The sequence below is a fragment of the Microcaecilia unicolor genome, chromosome 4 (genome assembly GCF_901765095.1).
Source record: "Microcaecilia unicolor chromosome 4, aMicUni1.1, whole genome shotgun sequence".
Taxonomy (NCBI): Eukaryota; Metazoa; Chordata; class Amphibia; order Gymnophiona; family Siphonopidae; genus Microcaecilia; species Microcaecilia unicolor.
In genome coordinates, this window is record NC_044034.1 from 315593312 (window position 1) to 315611012 (window position 17701).

The window sequence follows — 17701 nt, forward strand, 5'->3', positions numbered from 1 at the left end:
GCATGGTCAGTATTCTCACCTATAGGGGGCGTCTGCAGTGTTAATTCTCTGATTAAATGCTTCAAGCTCCTCATCCCCCCTCTCTCCCCCCCCCGCCCTCATTTCCTGTTTCCGCAAGGGCGGGACCAGAGCTGAGAGAGAGAGAAGGGAAAACTGAAATAAGCGCCAAGCCTGCACGCTTTTTACCGCTGCTGCCAGCTGCCGTAACCCGACGAGGTAAGTCAAGATGACTTTTAAAATTCGGAGGGATGGGGCCTGGAACTCGAAGGGAGGGACGACGACCCTGGAACTCGGAAGGGGGGGGGGAGGGAACGAACTTCCAATGGTTGAAATATTGGGGGTGCTCGAGCACCCACAGCACCCACGGAGTCAGCACCTATGATCCTAAAAACAGAGCACTTTTTGGTTTTCATAGTGCAGTGCTTTTCCCATACGGAGCGCTTGCAATATTGCCTGTTTATGGACAAAATTCAGCACATGGAGAATGACCACTCTGGGTCTCTGTGACCCTGATTGCCTTGGCCCTAGCCTGTGAGCTTGTTCAATTCATAATGGCCCTCTAATATCCAGTAGTTGGAGCTCCTTAACAAACCACTGCTCTAGGAAGCCCACCAGGTTTCTGTCCAAAATAGTTTCAGGGAGACCCACCAAATGTAGATTGTTTCTACGTGATCTATTCTCCAGGTCTTCTATCTTAGCTTCTAGCATTAATATCTTTTTATGCATAGTTCCCTGGGCCTCTTCAACAACAGTTACCCGGTCTTCCACTGCACTTGTTCTTGACTGGAACACCGCACTCTTTGGACAAATCACTTAACTGATTTTGTAATCTTTCAAGCTTGGAATCAATAGGTGACAATCGCCTTTCCAGCAGCTGTTCCAGAACTACCGTCATCTCGGATGTGATTTCTGCGACCCAGGCTGATGATATCGTGGGGGCCGGTGGACTCATGGGCGTCACCATTTTTTCTTCCACCACTCTGCCTCTTGTCTTCTCTTGTCGCTGGCATGTGTATGATTACACCTCACTCGGAGCCCAAGTTGGTTCTGCTTGTTTTTATGAGCCATAAAGTGAAGTTTTTCCGAGGTCTGATGCCTTGTTAAACTTAGGGGATTAGGCTGGGTAGCTGGAGGAGCTCGAACTAACGTCCTCCTGCGGCCATAGCGTCACGTGACTCCTATTAGATTAACTTTAATACATTAGGCCAATTAGGCCAATAAAAAGATATCTGCTTTTTAAATTTCTATTTATTACCTTTAAAATGGACTAACATGGCAACCACACCATTATGCTAAGTTACTGTCATCATTGTTACCATCACAATAATAAAGTTGGGTTTCAGTAATCATAGGAGCATGGCTGGGCAATTAGGGCCATAGTAGTCTAAGCAATATTTTGTCCAACAGCATAATCAACTTGGGAGCAGGGCTGGAGATTGTTTTGCTTTGGTCCTCCAACCAAAAAATATTGCCCGTGCTAATTGCATTCTGGGATTTGACACAAAATGATACAATGGGGTAAAACCAGGACTGGATTAAAGCGGCCTGAAAAATGGAGCCAAACCCTTTATATTACATTATGCCAGAAGCCAATTGCAACTTTTATTTTATAAATATTTTCTAGATATTATTTGATAGCGCAGAGATGCTCAAGGACGTCGACAACTGATCTTAATATAAGCCTCACCAGACAGACGGACGATTCATTTATTTAAAAGTACATGAACCGGAAAAAACACAAGGCTCCGCCTACTTCTCGCTACCATCGGCCTCTGCCAATCACAGCGCGCTGCCCATCACTGACGTTATCTGCTGCGGCTGCGCTCTGGAGACGCTCCCGGGACTGTGCTGTGCTCGCGCAGTGTTTAGTTGGTGCTGAAACCGTTCGGGTGCCCATGGCGGAGCTTAGGCAACGGGTGGGTCGTGAGCAAGATGCAGAAGAAAACAAGGTGAGTCTTGTGACCGGGAGAAATTAGACCGACATTCCTGGCAAGCACCAGATAAGCAGTTTCCTTCCTTTTTTGGTTGGTGTCTCTCCTAGTCCTGTGCATCTTTCTCTTTACAATGTCTGGTGGTCCCCATGTATCTTTCTATTATGCCAGGATGACCCGGCCTTTTCTCAATATGTATTCTTTTCTCTACCATGTATGAGTGCCCGCCCACCCCGCTATTTTTCGCTTACATCATTCTCTCTGCCAAACTCGGGTGCTCCACCCCCCAATGTGCATCCTTTTCTTTAGTCTGCGTGGGTGTCCCCCTATTTTGTCTGGATGACCCTCTCTCTTTCATGTTTCTCTTTCTTTTCTCTGGAGCATTGCCCGTTTTCTCTGCATACAACCTTCTCCCTGCCATGTTCAGGTGAACCTGTGCATGCATTTTCTCTTTATTCTGCCTGGGTAAAAGTATTTCCCCTCTGCATGTGTCATTGGTCCTGCCTATGTGATCCCCAGTTTGTATTGTTTTGCTACTTGTGTGACTCCCTTACTTCCATTCTCCAAGCCCTCATGACCCCCTTTGCTTCACTTTTTCCTGCATCGCTTGGGTAAATCCCCTTTATGTAACTTATCTCTGATGGCCCCCATCCCCACATGATATATGTCACCGTTGGATCTGGAGTTTAACTTCATCCGATTGCACGGGCCCCCTGCACGCTATTTGGCAATTCTTGCCTATCCATAGAGTTTTATTAGTAGGAGTTGGGCACAGGGCTGGTCTTAATTGCGGGGCTCTGTGCAGACCAGTTCAGTGGGGGCCCATGCCCGCACCCCATCAGCCCACCCCCCTGCCAGTATAAGCCATAATTTATCAGAGTTTTAAAAGAGGTTTAGAGCTTTTGGAACCCCACCTCACTCTGTACCTTGATGTGCATCCACTACGTTTCAGTAGAGAGCATCAGGCAGTGGCAGTGATTGTCATATCTCGTCACCTGCCGAGCCCAGAGCCTCCTCGCCGCTGCATCCCGTTCTTGTGGAAGCAGGAAGTGACATCAAAAGGGGGCAGGATGCAGCAGTGAGGAGGCTTTGGGCATGGCAGCTCAGACGGGATATGAAAATTGCTGCTGCTTGATGCTCTTTACTGAAATGTGGATGCATATTAAGGTAAGGAGTGAGGTGGGGTTCCGAGACAGGAGGACAGACATGCCTGAGATGCGGGGCCCCTAGGAGTGCGGGGCCCTGTGCGGCCCCCCCCCCCCCCCCACCGTTGCCCCTGTCCAAGACTGGCCCTGATTGGACAGCAACGAGGGAAAGATGAAAAATAAAGCATGAGAACAAGTGCAGATAAAAGAAGAGAGATTTGGGCAGCTCTTCAGCAGAGTGTGCAGGAAAAGCCCATGCAGGGATGTACCAAGCCCATTTCTTAGCGCAGCTTAGTAAAAGGACCTCTATGACAGTTCTGATTGTTTGGGTTTGTTTTTAATTAAAATAAGGCTGCTTGTATCACCTCCCAAATTAGTACTCGCCAACCACCCGCAATTTAGAGAGAGATAAAAGACTGAGGGCTTGCATATGAGAGAGGCAATTCTTTATTATTCTGCTTATCAATTACAAATACATTTCTCAGGAGAGAATAATACAGTAATATAACTGGATGTTTTTCTGTTCTCATCTCCCAAAATATTCTTCTGAGAGGACAGTTTAAATACCTGTTTTAGACAATAGTTCCTTCTTCTGCAAGACTCTTTCTCAGGGCTTATCTGATTTCCAAGGTCTGGCAACATCTTACTGTTTACACTAGTCTTCTTTCCCAGGCCTGTTTGTAGGGGTCCCATAAATTCCAGGGACCATAAATCCCAGAGATCATGCAGGCTCATCAATTTTTAACAGACTTAAGTCCTACATCTCTGACAAACTCCAGAGTTGTACAGACTTTATCAATCTCTAACCTTTTTAACCCTATTCCATAATGCATAACTTGTGCTCATAATTTCTTCATCTCCCCCCTTGAAGATCTTTATAAAGAATTTAACTTATATTAAGTTTGTGACCTTGATATTACAGAAAACATAGATCACAACCTAGCCCTGCACCGAATACGTGTCTCGCCTTTATTTTGTTAATTTAATCTACATATCCTGTGTTAGTGCTCCGGCCGCAGGCTGGCTTGGGTTACAGGCCATTCAGATTCCCTTAGCAGGAGGAAAATCTGGTTCCTGTCTTTTACCCGTCATGGCATACGACCTCTTGAGCACTAAAGGGCGATTTCAGTTTCCTGCATAAGTGTCTAAATCTTAGTCACATTATTAAGATTAGGGAGTATGTATGAGTCACAATTCATGCTAACTGTATAGTATTGGGTTATATATATATATATATATATATATATATATATATATAACAAGACAAGGTGGTTATAGTGAGATATATATATTGCCCTTCTTTAACCTTCCCCGGGCCCCATGTTACCCACAATGCCTTCCCATCTGAATAATCCTAGAGAAGGACAGTGATGCAGAATAGAAGAAATCACAAGAAATGTAAACATTATCTTCAACATTTTAAATCTCTACGCTAATGCATAGTCTTTCATACAGAGCATATTCATGTCCTATAGGTTCTCTTTTACTTAGGCAGTTTCAATTGATTGTTGCACTAAACTTCTAATGCAAGGTATTATACAACAACCAAGAGCTACAAATACAGCAATAACGATTAACATTGTGGTTAAACTAGATACTATAAAAGTTTTCCATTTCCCTAACATATTATCCATCCACCCAGTCTAGGTGGTATCTATACCAGAATTTTCAGCATGTTCACGTGGTATCTAATTGAGCAGCAATACCCCTAACTGCATCTCTGGCCTAGTGGTTAGGGTGGTGGACTTTGGTCCTGGGGAACTGAGGAACTGAGTTTGATTCCCACTTCAGGCACAGGCAGCTCCTTGTGACTCTGGGCAAGTCACTTAACCCTCCATTGCCCCAGGTACAAATAAGTACCTGTATACAATATGTAAACTGCATTGAGCCTGCCATGAGTGGGAAAGCGCGGGGTACAAATGTAACAAAAATAAATAAAAATCTCGAGTGTAATTAATGAAGCACTGTTGATTATAGTATAATTAATTCAGTCAATATTGTTGTTAATAGTGGACCACCAAAACAAAGGGAATTCAAAACCTGCAGCAATTTGTTTGCGGGCCTTGAATTCATCTGGCACCCCCCTTGGTACACCTATAGAGTCAATATAAATTCTATCATCAAAAGATTTCTTACTTCTTTCTAGAAAGAACTGAATTATCAATTGATTGGGTTACTAAGTGGAATCACTAAACTAGACCACATTTGCCTTGCCAGTTGGTGGGCAGCATTAAGTATAAGGTTTTGGTTCCACAATATCACCATATATGTCAGAAAAGTCAAGGTCATTGGTAAAGGTTAAGGTAGAGTTACATAGTGAAAGGTTACCAATTAAGTAAGGATTCAAAACTTTTTCTCAGGTTAGACAGGTCTCAAAAATTGTGCTACGGACTGGTGGTCTGAATACCGGGGATGTTTTTGCGCCCTTAGGTAAGTCGGGGAACAGTAGGCTAAGAAAAAAACATTGTGATTCGATAGGTTTACTGGAACCCTGGATCAATTTTAGCATGCACATGGTTCCATTTTAATCATTTACAAAATTTAAGGCAAAAGGTACTGCTTGAGGTTCAGGGCGAGAAGCAGAACAAACATAACAATCGGATACATTTAAACTTCGGATAGTATACTGAATCCAATCTAGCCACACATTAGCTTCACCGAAACCAGTCTCAGGAATAAAAGTTTCCTCAAGGTTAGTTACGTTGAAGAGCTTAATAGGAATCTTTGCTTCTGAAATTTGAGGTAATAAGGGATTAAGTGAACCAGTATTAGATAATAAGTACAAGGTTACCTTTTCCCTCTTCACAATTTGTACAGTCCACTGGTTGTTGGGCAAGGGTTATATTATAACATAAAGGATTATTCCAAGCCAATTGGTATTTTTTTGTGGGAAAGTTGAGTCCGGTATACCACCATACATTAGCCCATATCGTGCAAGAAGATGTATACTGACTCATTTTAACTGGTTCCAGTATATTAAATAAGGAAACAAGAGCATTCAAACAAAAACTACTCGTATTTAAAATCTGATTTGCCTGTTTCCTATATGTTTATGGTTTAGATCATTTATGAACATTTTAAATACGAGTAGTTGTGAGAGACTGCTTAGGTCAGAAAATGTTTTGCAGCATGCTGTTGTTTTCCTGCTTGGGAACCTTTTATATTAAGGTTATGAATACTGTTTATTTTCTCCTCTGCAATACAAAAAAAAATTGCCAAGAAGGGTAATATGTTTTGTCAATCAAAACTTCCAGTTTAATTTTTGTATATGGTTTGGCAGGGCCCTTAGAGCACATTACCAGTCTGCATCAGCTATTTTTCCTTGCTATAGAAATATTTTTATTTCAGCATGTACCATGAAGTAAAAGTCCATCCCTGGAAGAGCTGGTGCTGTATGCAATGGATGACTTTTTTTTTTTTTTTTTTAATTGTAATTTTAGGAGGGAATTAGCAAGACCGGTTTACAAGAACATCTTGTGTAGGTTATGGAACATTTCCTTTAGAACCTCCAAACTGCATGTGGAGGTGTGCTTGAAAGACATAAATGGGAGACAGGACAATATATTTGTGTATATTTCATGACATTCATGTTGCAGATTTGAAGGGGAAAATGCTATTAAATATTAATAATTTGGCCTGTCAAATTACTCTTCTCCCATTCTTAAACATTTTGTTTTATTGTTTTAACTCTTGTGGTACACCATGTTTTTGGTTTATTTTATTTATTCTGTTTATATCCTGCCTTATCCCAAGGCGAGTTACAGTAAATTATACATGAATTTTAAAAATGTGACAAAACATACAAATTATAAATTGTAAGTGCGTTTAACATTAAACTGCTGACTTGGAGGAAAAGTACATAACCAGAATAAGTCACTCATCAAAATATTTCACAAAGAAATCTCTTTAAAATTGTCTTAAATTTCAGAAAATCAGAGAACATAGTCTTAAATATCCTGGTAATTGGTTCCAAAGAACCACCCCTGCAACAGACATTGCCTTATTGCAAGTATCAGCCAATCTACAAGTACATAGCTGCTTAGTGGCCTCATATCATAAAGATCACTATGGCAATGCATTGTCAAAGCTTATGCTTGTAAAGTGCAGAGTTTAAAACTTAGAAGTTAAATGAAATTCAATTTGAGGGAGGTGTAGAGGAATTTAGGTATCTCACCTGCTGAAGAACTCCTGAGCTGAGGAGAGCACCCTGCTATTATTGAGCTCCGCTCTGAAGCTGATTTTAAATCTTGCCTTCTGATAGGCAGGTGGGTTTTTCATTTTCCCTTGTTTGAATGCTCTTGTTTCCTTATTTAATATACTGGAACCCAAACAATTGGAACTGTCATAGAGGTCCTTTTACTAAGCTGTGCTAAGAAATGGGCTTGGTGTACACCCTTGCACGGGCTTTTCCTGCACGCTCAGCTCATTTCTAGAGTGGTTGCCAAAAAGGGTTTCATTAATGGCCATGTGCATGCTAATGTTAGCATTAGCACACAGCCATTTAAAAAAAATGCCACAAGAGCACTTACTGCATCCTGTTTAGGTGGCTTTAAGGCTCCCGCGTTGTGGACATGCTAAACAGTTAGCATGGTGATAGTGTCGGCATGTTAGCTGATTAGCGCATCTGTGCCCATTCTCCACCTGTGACATGCAACCTCCAAAAAAACAAAACAACAACAAAAAATAATTATAGTGTGGTTAGCATTCACAAGTGGCAAAACTAACATGGAATGTGTTTTGCCATTTTTGTTGCGTTAGGCACAAATTTCGCCTAACACAGCTTAGTAAAAGGACCCCTTAGTGACTTAAACCAAACAGAATTGAGGGTCCTTAGTACCTGTTGCTGGTGTGTCCTGTGCTATGGTCAAGATGTGTGTTATGTGGGAAGTAATCACAAAAGAGAGGGTAATACAGCATACAATATAGACAAGAAAAAGCAACACTGGGCCTTCAAGAAAGAGACAATGGCAGTCCTTTATTGTGAAAAAGACCCGACACGGGCCGTGTTTCGGCGCACAAGCGCCTGCCTCAGGGGTCAAAGTGTGTCTTCACAATATATGAGCAGGAATGTTCAGACGCTGTCTGTGTGAAAACTGCCAAAAGATAGCTTTTGGCAGTCTTTAGGATTGAACAAACGCTCAGTGGTGGCTGGCAATCTACTCAGACTGTCTGAACATTCCTGCTCATATATTGTGAAGACACACTTTGACCCCTGAGGCAAGCGCTTGTGCGCCGAAACACGGCCCGTGTCGGGTCTTTTTCACAATAAAGGATTGCCATTGTCTCTTCCAGTGTTGTGTGGGAAGTGCCATTACATAGAAACAGAGAAAAATGAAGGCAGATAAAGAACATATGGCCTAACTGTCTGGCCATGCCATCTACTCTTCCTTTCACTCCCTTAGAGATAGTACTTGTCCCAAGATTTCTTGAATTCAGATAGTCTTCTCCACTATCTCCATCCTGAGACTGTTTACAGATTCACCACCCTTTCCATGAAAAAGTATTTCCTCAGGTTACTTCTTTAACCTTCAACCTATGCCCCCTCATTCCAGAGCTTCATTTTAATTGAAAGAGACTCTCCTGTGCATTTATGTCACATAGGTGTTTAAATGTTTATCTCCCCTTTCCCTCCTTTCTTCCAAAGTATACATGTTGAGATCTTTAAGTCTGTCCCCATATATTTTATGACAAAGACCACTGACCATTTTGGTAGTTGCCCTTTGGACCGACTCCATCCTATTTATATATTTTTGAAGGCATGGTCATCAGAATTGTACACTATTCTAAAAGAGGTCTCGCCAGAGTCTTATAAAGAGCCATCGCCTCGTTCCTATTGGCCATTTCTCTCCCTATGCACCCTGTTTGGCCACCTTAAGATCATCACATATGATCACACCAAAGATCTGCTCCTCCTCCTTGCACAAACGTTCTTCACTCCCTAAACTGTTCTGTTCCCTCGGGATTTTGTAGCCCGGCATTTTTAGCATTAAATCTAGCTGCCAAATTCCAGACCATTCTTCAGACTTTACTAGGTCCTCGTTATCCAAACCATCAGGGAGTGTCCACCCTGTTGCAGATTTTGGTATCATCTGCAAAGAGTCAAACCTTACCAGACATCCCTTTAGTAGTATTGCTTACAAAAATGTTAAAAGGAGTTGTCCTGGGAACTGAACCTTGTGGCACACCACTGGATCCTTTTTCATCTGAGTGAGCTCCATTTACCACTGCCCTCTGTCACATTCCAGTCAACTAGTTCCAAACCCAGTCAGTCACTTTAGGGCCTATATCGAGGGCACTCAGTGTATTTACTAGTTGTCTATGTGGAACCGTTTCAGTCTTTGCAAAAATCTAAATACACCACATCAAGTGCTCGCCCTCGATCCAACTTTCTGGTCACCCCCCCCGTAAAAGAAATTAATCAGATTTGTCTGACAAGACCTGCCTCTAGTGAAACCATGTTGCCTCAGGTCTCGCAATCCATTGGATTCCAAAAACGTTGCTATTCTCAGTTTCTATTGCGTCCCCAGATCAATCCAGAGACTTGTGGGTTATGTCCCCCAACCAGCAGATGGAGATAGAGAGAACTCCAAGATTGGTATATGTAGTCCTGTGCAGCCAGCTCAATCACAGTATTCTCTTTATCTAGCAGGTGGAGGGACATACCTGAGCAGCTCCAGATGATCTGACTCCTGTCCCGTTCCCTCGGGGGGTGGGGGGTGTTGAGTCTTAATTTGGGGTGCTATCTAGTGTGGTTTGGGACACCTGGTGGGGCCAGGTCCCTCCCCTCCTCCCCCGGCCAGCCTATTTAGCTCTTTGGGGCGCTTGGCTGACAGTCGGAGTGTGCCTGATTTAGCTCTCTCCTGCCTCTCTCCAGGTTAGAAAAAAAAACCCGCTTGGGCAGGCTGCTCCGTTGGGCTAGATAGAAGGGCGTGATTCCGGAACCGTCGGAACCAAGCGGCACGCTTTGGGAGGCTGGTGCAGCTTAGGGTTGGGATGTTGGCGCCGTTGGAATTGGCAAAGCGCTGTTCACGCTGTGGCGGTAGAAGGGCGGCGTTGGGGGCGTGCAAGGAGTGCGCGAAAGCTGGGGCACAGTGCAGGAAGCAGAGCGGGAAGCCGCCGGTGCGTTCGCCGGCTGGGGAAAGCTCCGACACCGCTCTCCCGTCTGTGGCGGGAAATCAGCTGACAGGCCAGACGTGCGCATCTGCGGGCACCATCTTTGCTGCCCACGCGGTCGGCCCCGCGGCGGCGTGATCACAGGCCACACCAAAGTCCATGTTGGAGGTGGTGAGTACTGTGGGTGCTCCCTCCGATGAGGCGACGACGGGGGGTGGGGGGTGGAGGGGTCTCATTTTACCCCGGAGTTTGTGCTTCTTATGCACAGAGCCTTTTTGTTGAAGTCTTCAGCTGTAGAGGCCCCATTGTCTGTGTCTCAGGGTACCTAGCAGGGCATGCCCCAGTGCTTTCCTAAAAGGCCCTGGTTAGAGCTGCCTCTAGTCGAAGAGGACTTTTCTGGGCCTTCAGAGCCAGAAGATGGCCAACTCTGAGGGGACTCCATGTCGGCTGCCCCTGAGGGGATGGAGGAGGGGGAGCTGCCGCCGGGTGAGGGAGATGACCCTACGGTGGTTCGTCTGTTCTGTAAGGAGAAGCTCCCGGCTTTTATAGTGCAGGCGCTGGAGGTGTTGAACATCTCTTCGCCAGGTCCGGTGCCAGCGGTGGTGGCTGCCTCCTCCATTATGACGTGTACCAGAGGTCTGTCTAAGGTGTTTCATATCCATGAGGCCATGAGGGTGCTCATTGAGGTTCAGTGGGATACCCCGGAATCGAGTCTCCGGGTGGCATAGGCCATGTCACGACTGTGTCCGCTACGATCAGAGGATTTGGGCTCCCTGCGTCTGCCAGTGGTGGACTCCTTAATTACAGCGCTCACAAAAAAAGACCACCTTACCGGTGGAAGGGGGAACGGCTCTGCGAGACCCTCAGGACCGTAAGTTGGAGGTGGTTTTGAAGTCAGCCTTTGAAGTGGCCTCTTTGTCCCTGCAGGCTGTGGGTCTTATGCAGCCCGGGCTTGCCTCTCCTGGGTCCAGAAGGCTTCCTCGTCGGAGGAACTCATTGATTGCCTTCCAGCATTGGAGTTTGGGTTAGCCTACCTGGCGGATCTGCTGTATGATAGGCTTCGGCTAAGGAGCTGTCTGTGGCAGTGATGGCTCGCCGGTGGGTGTGGCTGAGACATTGGGCAGCGGATGTTGCTTCTAAGTCCTGTTTGGCGAGATTACCCTTTAAGGGTAAACTGCTCTTTGGTGAGGTGCTCGCTCAGATTGTGAAGGAGCTCGGGGACTCTTAAGTGTCAGCGGCTGCCGGAAGATCGAGGTAAGGCGGCATCTAGATCTGGTCGCCCTCAGTTTCAGGAGACTAAGCGTTTCAGACCTGCTCAGTTGGGCAACTTCCAGTGACCTCGCTTCATCAGAAGCAGCAGTCCTTTCGGTCTGATAGATGTACAGTTGCCTTAGGTCCCAGAGGGCAGCAAGGAGGCAGAGGGGCGCAATGATGGGGCCCTGGCTCATTGCCTCCCGGTGATTGGGGGTCATCTGTCTCTTTTTCAGGAGGAGTGGGCAGGTTAACTTCAGACAATTGGGTCTTGGATGTTATTCAAGACGGCTACAAGCTCAAACTCGCGCGACCCTTGTCAGATTTTTTCCTGGAATCTCCCTGCAAGGCCGCTGTCAAGCGCATGGCGATTCAGGACACCCTGTCTGAGCTGCTTCGTCTGGGGGCAGTGATTCCAGTACCGCACGCAGAGAGGGAGCAGGGTCGCTACTCCATCTATTTTGTAGTCCCGAAAAAAGGCGGGACCTTCTGCCCTGTCCTCGATCTCAAGTTGGTAAACAGGTGTCTGTGGGTGCGACATTTCTGTATGGAGACTCTACGCTCGGTTCTGGCGGCAGTGCAGCCAGGAGAGTTTTTGACCGTGCTCGACCTCAAGGAGGCGTATTTGCACATTCCCATTTGGCCTCCTCATCAGCGCTTTGTGCATTTTGCAGTTCTGGGGCAACATTTCCAGTTCCAAGCCATGCCCTTCGGGCTCGCAACGGCCTCTCGCACCTTTTCCAAGGTTATGGTGGTCGTCGCATCTTTTTTACTGGCTCAAGGGATTCAGGTACACCCGTATTTAGATGATTGGTTGATTCGTGCTCCGTCGTACTCAGAGTGTGTGCAGGCGAAGGAAGAGGTCTTGCGTCTGCTGCAGTCTCTGGGTTGGATAGTCAACTTTCAGAAGTGTCAGCTCAAGCCGTCACAGTCCTTGGAGTATCTGGTGGTTCTCTTGTATACTCAGCAAGGCAGAGTGTTTCACCTAGAGGCCCGCAGGCTTTGGTTGCAAAGGCAGCTGGCTTCTTTGCTTCAGGCTCCCAGGGCGTAGGATTATTTGCAGGTCCTGGGGTCCATGGCGGCGACATTGGACATGATTCCTTGGGCCAGGAGCCATATGCAGCCTCTACAGTGGTCCCTGCTCAGCCGGTGGTCGCCCCTTTCCGAGGATTATGTGTGTCAAATCCCGTGGTCTCCAAGGGCGCGGTTTGCAATGCGCTGGTGGCAGCAGCCTCAGAGTTTGCTCAGGGGAATGCCTCTCGCAACTCCACAGTGGATCGTGGTAACCACGGATGCCAGTCTCACGGGATGGGGAGGCCACTGTCTGGGCCAGACGGCCCAGGGCGCCTGGTCATCGGGGGAAGTGACACAATCAATCTCCTGGAGTTAAGGGTCCTCGAGGCACTTCTGCGGGGACAGGCGGTGAGGGGGTTGTCTGACAATGCGACCGCGGTTGCTTATGTCAACAGGCAGGGGGGCACCAGGAGTGCCCCGCTGGTAAAAGAGGTCTTCTCTCTCTGCCTGTGGGCAGAGAGGCATCTCTCGATTCTGTTAGCGGGGCACATCGCAGAGGCGCTGAATGTGGAGGCGGACTTCCTCAGCCGGCATCAGCTGGATCCGGGGGAGTGGGAGCTCTCCCAGAGGGCGTTCGATCAGATCACGGCCCTTTGGGGAGTCCCGATGTTCGATCTGATGGTGCGTTCCTCGAATGCCAAAGTTCCTTGCTTCTTCAGTAGGGGCAGGGACGCCCGCTCAGAGGGCATAGGCATGCTTCTCCAGCCTTGACTGGAGAATCTCCTGTATGTGTTTCTGCCGTGGCCCATGATAGGGCACGTTATTGGATGGATTGCTCATCATCCAGGGCTGGTAATCTTGGTGGTGCCGAACTGGCCCAGACGGCCATGGTACGCAGATCTCATTCGGCTGCTTGTGGACAGACCTCTGCGGCTGTCGGTCCACAGCGATCTTTTGGTGCAGGGGCCAACAGTTATGCAGAATTCCGCCCTCTTTGGGCTTACAGCGTGGCTATTGAATGGTTGCGCCTCCTGCGCAAAGGTTATCCCAAGAAGGTGATTGCCACGATGTTGCAGGCGCAGAAGCGGTCTACGTCTTCGGCTTACGCTAGAATGTGGCACACCTTTGTATCTTGGTGTTCTTTGGCGGGCATTTCGGCAGAGTCTGCGCCGTTATCGTCTATTCTGGCGTTTTTGCAGGAAGGTCTGGCTAAGGCACTGTCTTTGAACACACTTACAGTGCAAGTGGCGGCTCTAGCCTGATTTAGGGGTCGCTTGGGTGATCGCTCCATAGTGGCCCATCTGGATGTAGTGCGTTTTTTGCAGGGCGTCAACCATATTAGGCCTCCGACGGTTCCGGTGCTTCCAGAATGGAATCTGAATTGGGTGCTCCGGGCTATGCAACGTCCTCCTTTTGAGTCCCTGGGTCAGGTTTCTCTGAAGGACCTTACAGTAAAGGCGGTGTTTTTGGTGTCTATGGCTTCGGCAAGGCGAGTCTCGGAGCTCCAGGCATTGTCATGTAGGGATCCCTTTCCCCATTTTTCGGAGATGGTAGTGTGCATTCGGACTGTTCCTTCCTTCTTGCCTAAGATAGTGTCTTGCTTTCATTTGGGTCAGGCCTTGGTGTTGCCGACCTTTCGGCGGGAAGAGTATCCAAGTGAGTTCCAGGCCTTGCGTTGTTTGGATGTTCGGTGTGTTCTTTTGCGCTACTTGGAAGCTGTTCTTTTGCGCTACTTGGAGGCCACGAACTCCTTCCGACGTTCGGATCATCTCTTTGTGTTTGCGGGGCGCAATAAAGGGGCAATGGCTTCTAAGGCCACGGTGGTCCGGTGGCTTCGGGAAGCGATTTCCTTGGCTTATGTGGCCATGGGGAAGGTTCCTCCACTTCGGGTGAAAGTGCATTTGACTAGGTCGCAAGCTACTTCCTTTGTGGAGACCCGTCTAGTGCCGTTGGAAGACATTTGCAGAGCGACTACCTGGGCGTTGGTACATACTTTCACGAAACATTATCAATTGGGGATGTGGCAGCGTGTCGGGACGCAGCTTTCGGGGCATCAGTGTTGACTTCGGGGGTGCGTGCGGCCCACCCTACTTGAGGATTGCTTTGGTATATTCCACAAGTCTCTGGATTGATCTGGAGATGCAATGGAAGGTAAAATTAGGTCTTACCTGATAATTTTCTTTCCATTAGTCTCTACAGATCAATCCAGAAGCCCACCCTGGATTTGTTAGGTTCTGTTGTGTTCTGTTCCGGTTCTTCTGTTGAGTCTATGGGGCAGTTAAGAGAAAAAGAGGAAAATTTCTGCTAGTGATGTTCTTCCGGGAGAGGCAGGAGAGCGTGTTTTGTTGAATGAAGGGTTTCCTTTTACTGCTTTGATATTGTTTATACTGAGATTGAGCTGGCTGCACAGGACTACATATACCAATTGAGTTCTCTCTATCTCCATCTGCTGGTTGGGGGACATAACCCACAACTCTCTGAATTGATCTATAGGGACTAATGGAAAGAAAATTATCAGGTAAGACCTAATTTTACCTTTAAAAGCGTTCCTTTAATTACCACAGAAATCAGACTTACTGGCCTGTAGTTCCCATTTCCCAACCTCTTTTTCTGGTTTTGTGGAGAGGGACCACATCTGTCCTTCATTTGTTTTGGGTGTAAAGGGGGAGGTAGGGTTATGGATACTTATGTATCCACATTTGAATTTAATTGTTTTATCCAACATTCATATAATGCACATTGCTTTCGGGAGGGAGTGGCATGTCTTTTTTTTAATCTGTTAGCATGCCATTTAACTAATTGCGAGCTGGAATTGACAATTTTTGCCATTTGTTAGGAACAACATCTAAAATATTCATGAATTGAAGTCTTCACTTTGAGACAGTAACATGTGAAGGAGTGGTGATGATTCAAAAGGGTGAGGCCATGATGTGGGTCTGAAAGGGAGGGACATACAGGAGTAACTTCAGAAAACCTTAGTTACAGAAAAGGTGCTGGATGCAGATGCAAAAACAGCAACAGATTTCAAAAAGGCTTGAATAAAAAGCACACAGAATCCGCAGTTATAAAGAAGTGAGGAGAAAGCCAGAGATCGAGTGGGGTGTCTGGCATTGCAGCAGCAGGAATGGAAATGGGCAAACTTGATGGTTCTTAGTGTGCTTTTCCACTGACTGATTCTGTTTGCATGATATCAGAAGCTGTATGTATTTATTTTTAAAAGTAATTGCATCTTAAAAAATTTGCTGCAGATTCTGTAACACAAGGCTATAGTGAAAAGAGATTAAATATAATAAATTTTATTTTGGATAGCTGCAGTGTTATGACATAAATCAAGGACCATCATTCCTTAAATTTGTTGTGGCATGAATCAAGGGCATCATGCCTTATATTTTGGAGAGCAATCAACATTCACAGAATTTCAGTTTAGCCTTGCAAGATCAGATGTGCACTGTCTTGTGTAAAACCTGTGACGTGTGTTTATTTATGACAATAATCCCACCAACTGCGGAATTAAACTGAGTTTCACAAACTGCAATATACCACTATTTTCTTTGTCAATCACTGTATCAACAGTTTGTGTATTTATGATAAGACATAATCCGTAGAGGTAAACTGACATTTACTGTGTCTGTTGAAGGACTTTACAAAAAGGTTTTACCATATATGGTGTTCATGTGGGTTGAAGAGAGCAGATTATGATGTTACCTTCATACTTCCCTATTACTATTGGTCCTCTTGCTATCAGATACAAAAATGACCTCAAGCACCCTGCCACTTGATTTATGGATTTTTAGGGCTGACAATGTCAGATAATCTAGTTGTCTGAAATGTTTTCCTGCAGTTTAAAAAATGGGAGAGATCTGCATGTATATTCACTTATTCAGCCATTGGTCCATATGAATCACCCCCCCCCCCCCCCCATTCCATGAATTCTATCATTCTTGGACTCTCTGTAGTTACCTCAGTCACAGTAGAATCTGGCATCTCTTTTCTATAGCACATTTAGCACTGAGATCAGTTCATCCTCATCACTGTTAGAATCTGGGCTTCTGTCAATCTTTGGCCTGAGATCTCCAGTTACACAAGGTGAATATTACAGCAATACGTGCATGAAAACTAGGTGGGGAAAGCATTTAAAAAGACTTATTTGTACTTTTTGACATCTACTCTGATTAGGAAAGATGCCATTAAGTGCTAAAATGATGTGTCATGGTTTGGACATACAATGTCAGGAAGTATGTAGGGGAAAGAGTATTAGATAAGCATGAAATTCAAGGCCCATCGTCTTCCTCTAACTGGCAGCAGATTGTTTCCCTGCCCCTTGCTGTCCCATCCAGCTCTTAACCATATGGATTCTGCACAGAGCTGGAATATCAATATTCTTGGGAAGCAGAGGCAGGAACTGAGGTTCAAACTGGAGAGTCTTGCATAGTTGCAGGGGGTCATGGTTTTAGGGGCTGGGAGGGGAAAGTGGTTTGAATAGCAGAAGACAGATGTTACTCAGAGTTAACTCTGTTATATTTAGAATACACACTTAGAGAATGTTTCTTGGTGTGGAAACTGCTATTTAACCCAAGGAGCTATGGGCGCATAGTTTGCGCTTTTCTTGCCATGATGGGACACTCGTTCTGGTAAAATATTCCACTGCACTTCCTCCATATGTCTCCACTTCATAGACAGTGCCGGTCTTAGCAAGTGCGGGGCCCTATGCAGACCAATTTGGTGGGGCCTCATCCTAGCCCTGCCCCATCCTAGCCCCGCCCCCACTCCAGCTCCACCCCATTGATGATAATATTCAATTTTTAGAAATTTTTTTTATTTATGAAATTTCAAATAAAGACAAATGAAGTTAAACTTGTACAGAAAAACTGATTGAAATAATAAGCACAATGCTATCATGACCCCCCCCCCCCCCGAAATTATTCAGTTCAAGTCCACTGCAAATTAGTTCAAATTCTCATAACCCTGGGGGGGGGGGGGGGGGGTCAGAGGTGCGGACACACAATCTCTCCACTGCAAAACACTATACACAAACTTGTGCAAAAACACACTCATAACCTTACCAAACCATAACAGCACTAATTCCATGGACAGGACGAGAACAACCTTATGCGTGGAAAGGCAGAACTGTAATTACACCAGGCTCTAAAACACCAATACACTACCTCGTGAAAAAAAACAAAACGGGCTGCAAATGCTACACGCTAGCAGGATACTGCACCTTGATCACACATGACACAACAGATA

General features: G+C 45.8%; 1 protein-coding gene across 1 annotated transcript in view; it reads left to right on the plus strand.

Annotated features, from left to right (window-relative positions):
* Window positions 1-1852: 1852 nt before the first annotated feature.
* CDS2 (CDP-diacylglycerol synthase 2) overlaps window positions 1853-17701 on the plus strand; it is an 80690-nt gene continuing 64841 nt past the window's right edge. The window contains 1 exon segment of the mRNA XM_030199617.1: window positions 1853-1949. Within this exon segment, the coding sequence (XP_030055477.1) occupies window positions 1896-1949 (54 nt within the window). The 5' untranslated portion in view covers window positions 1853-1895.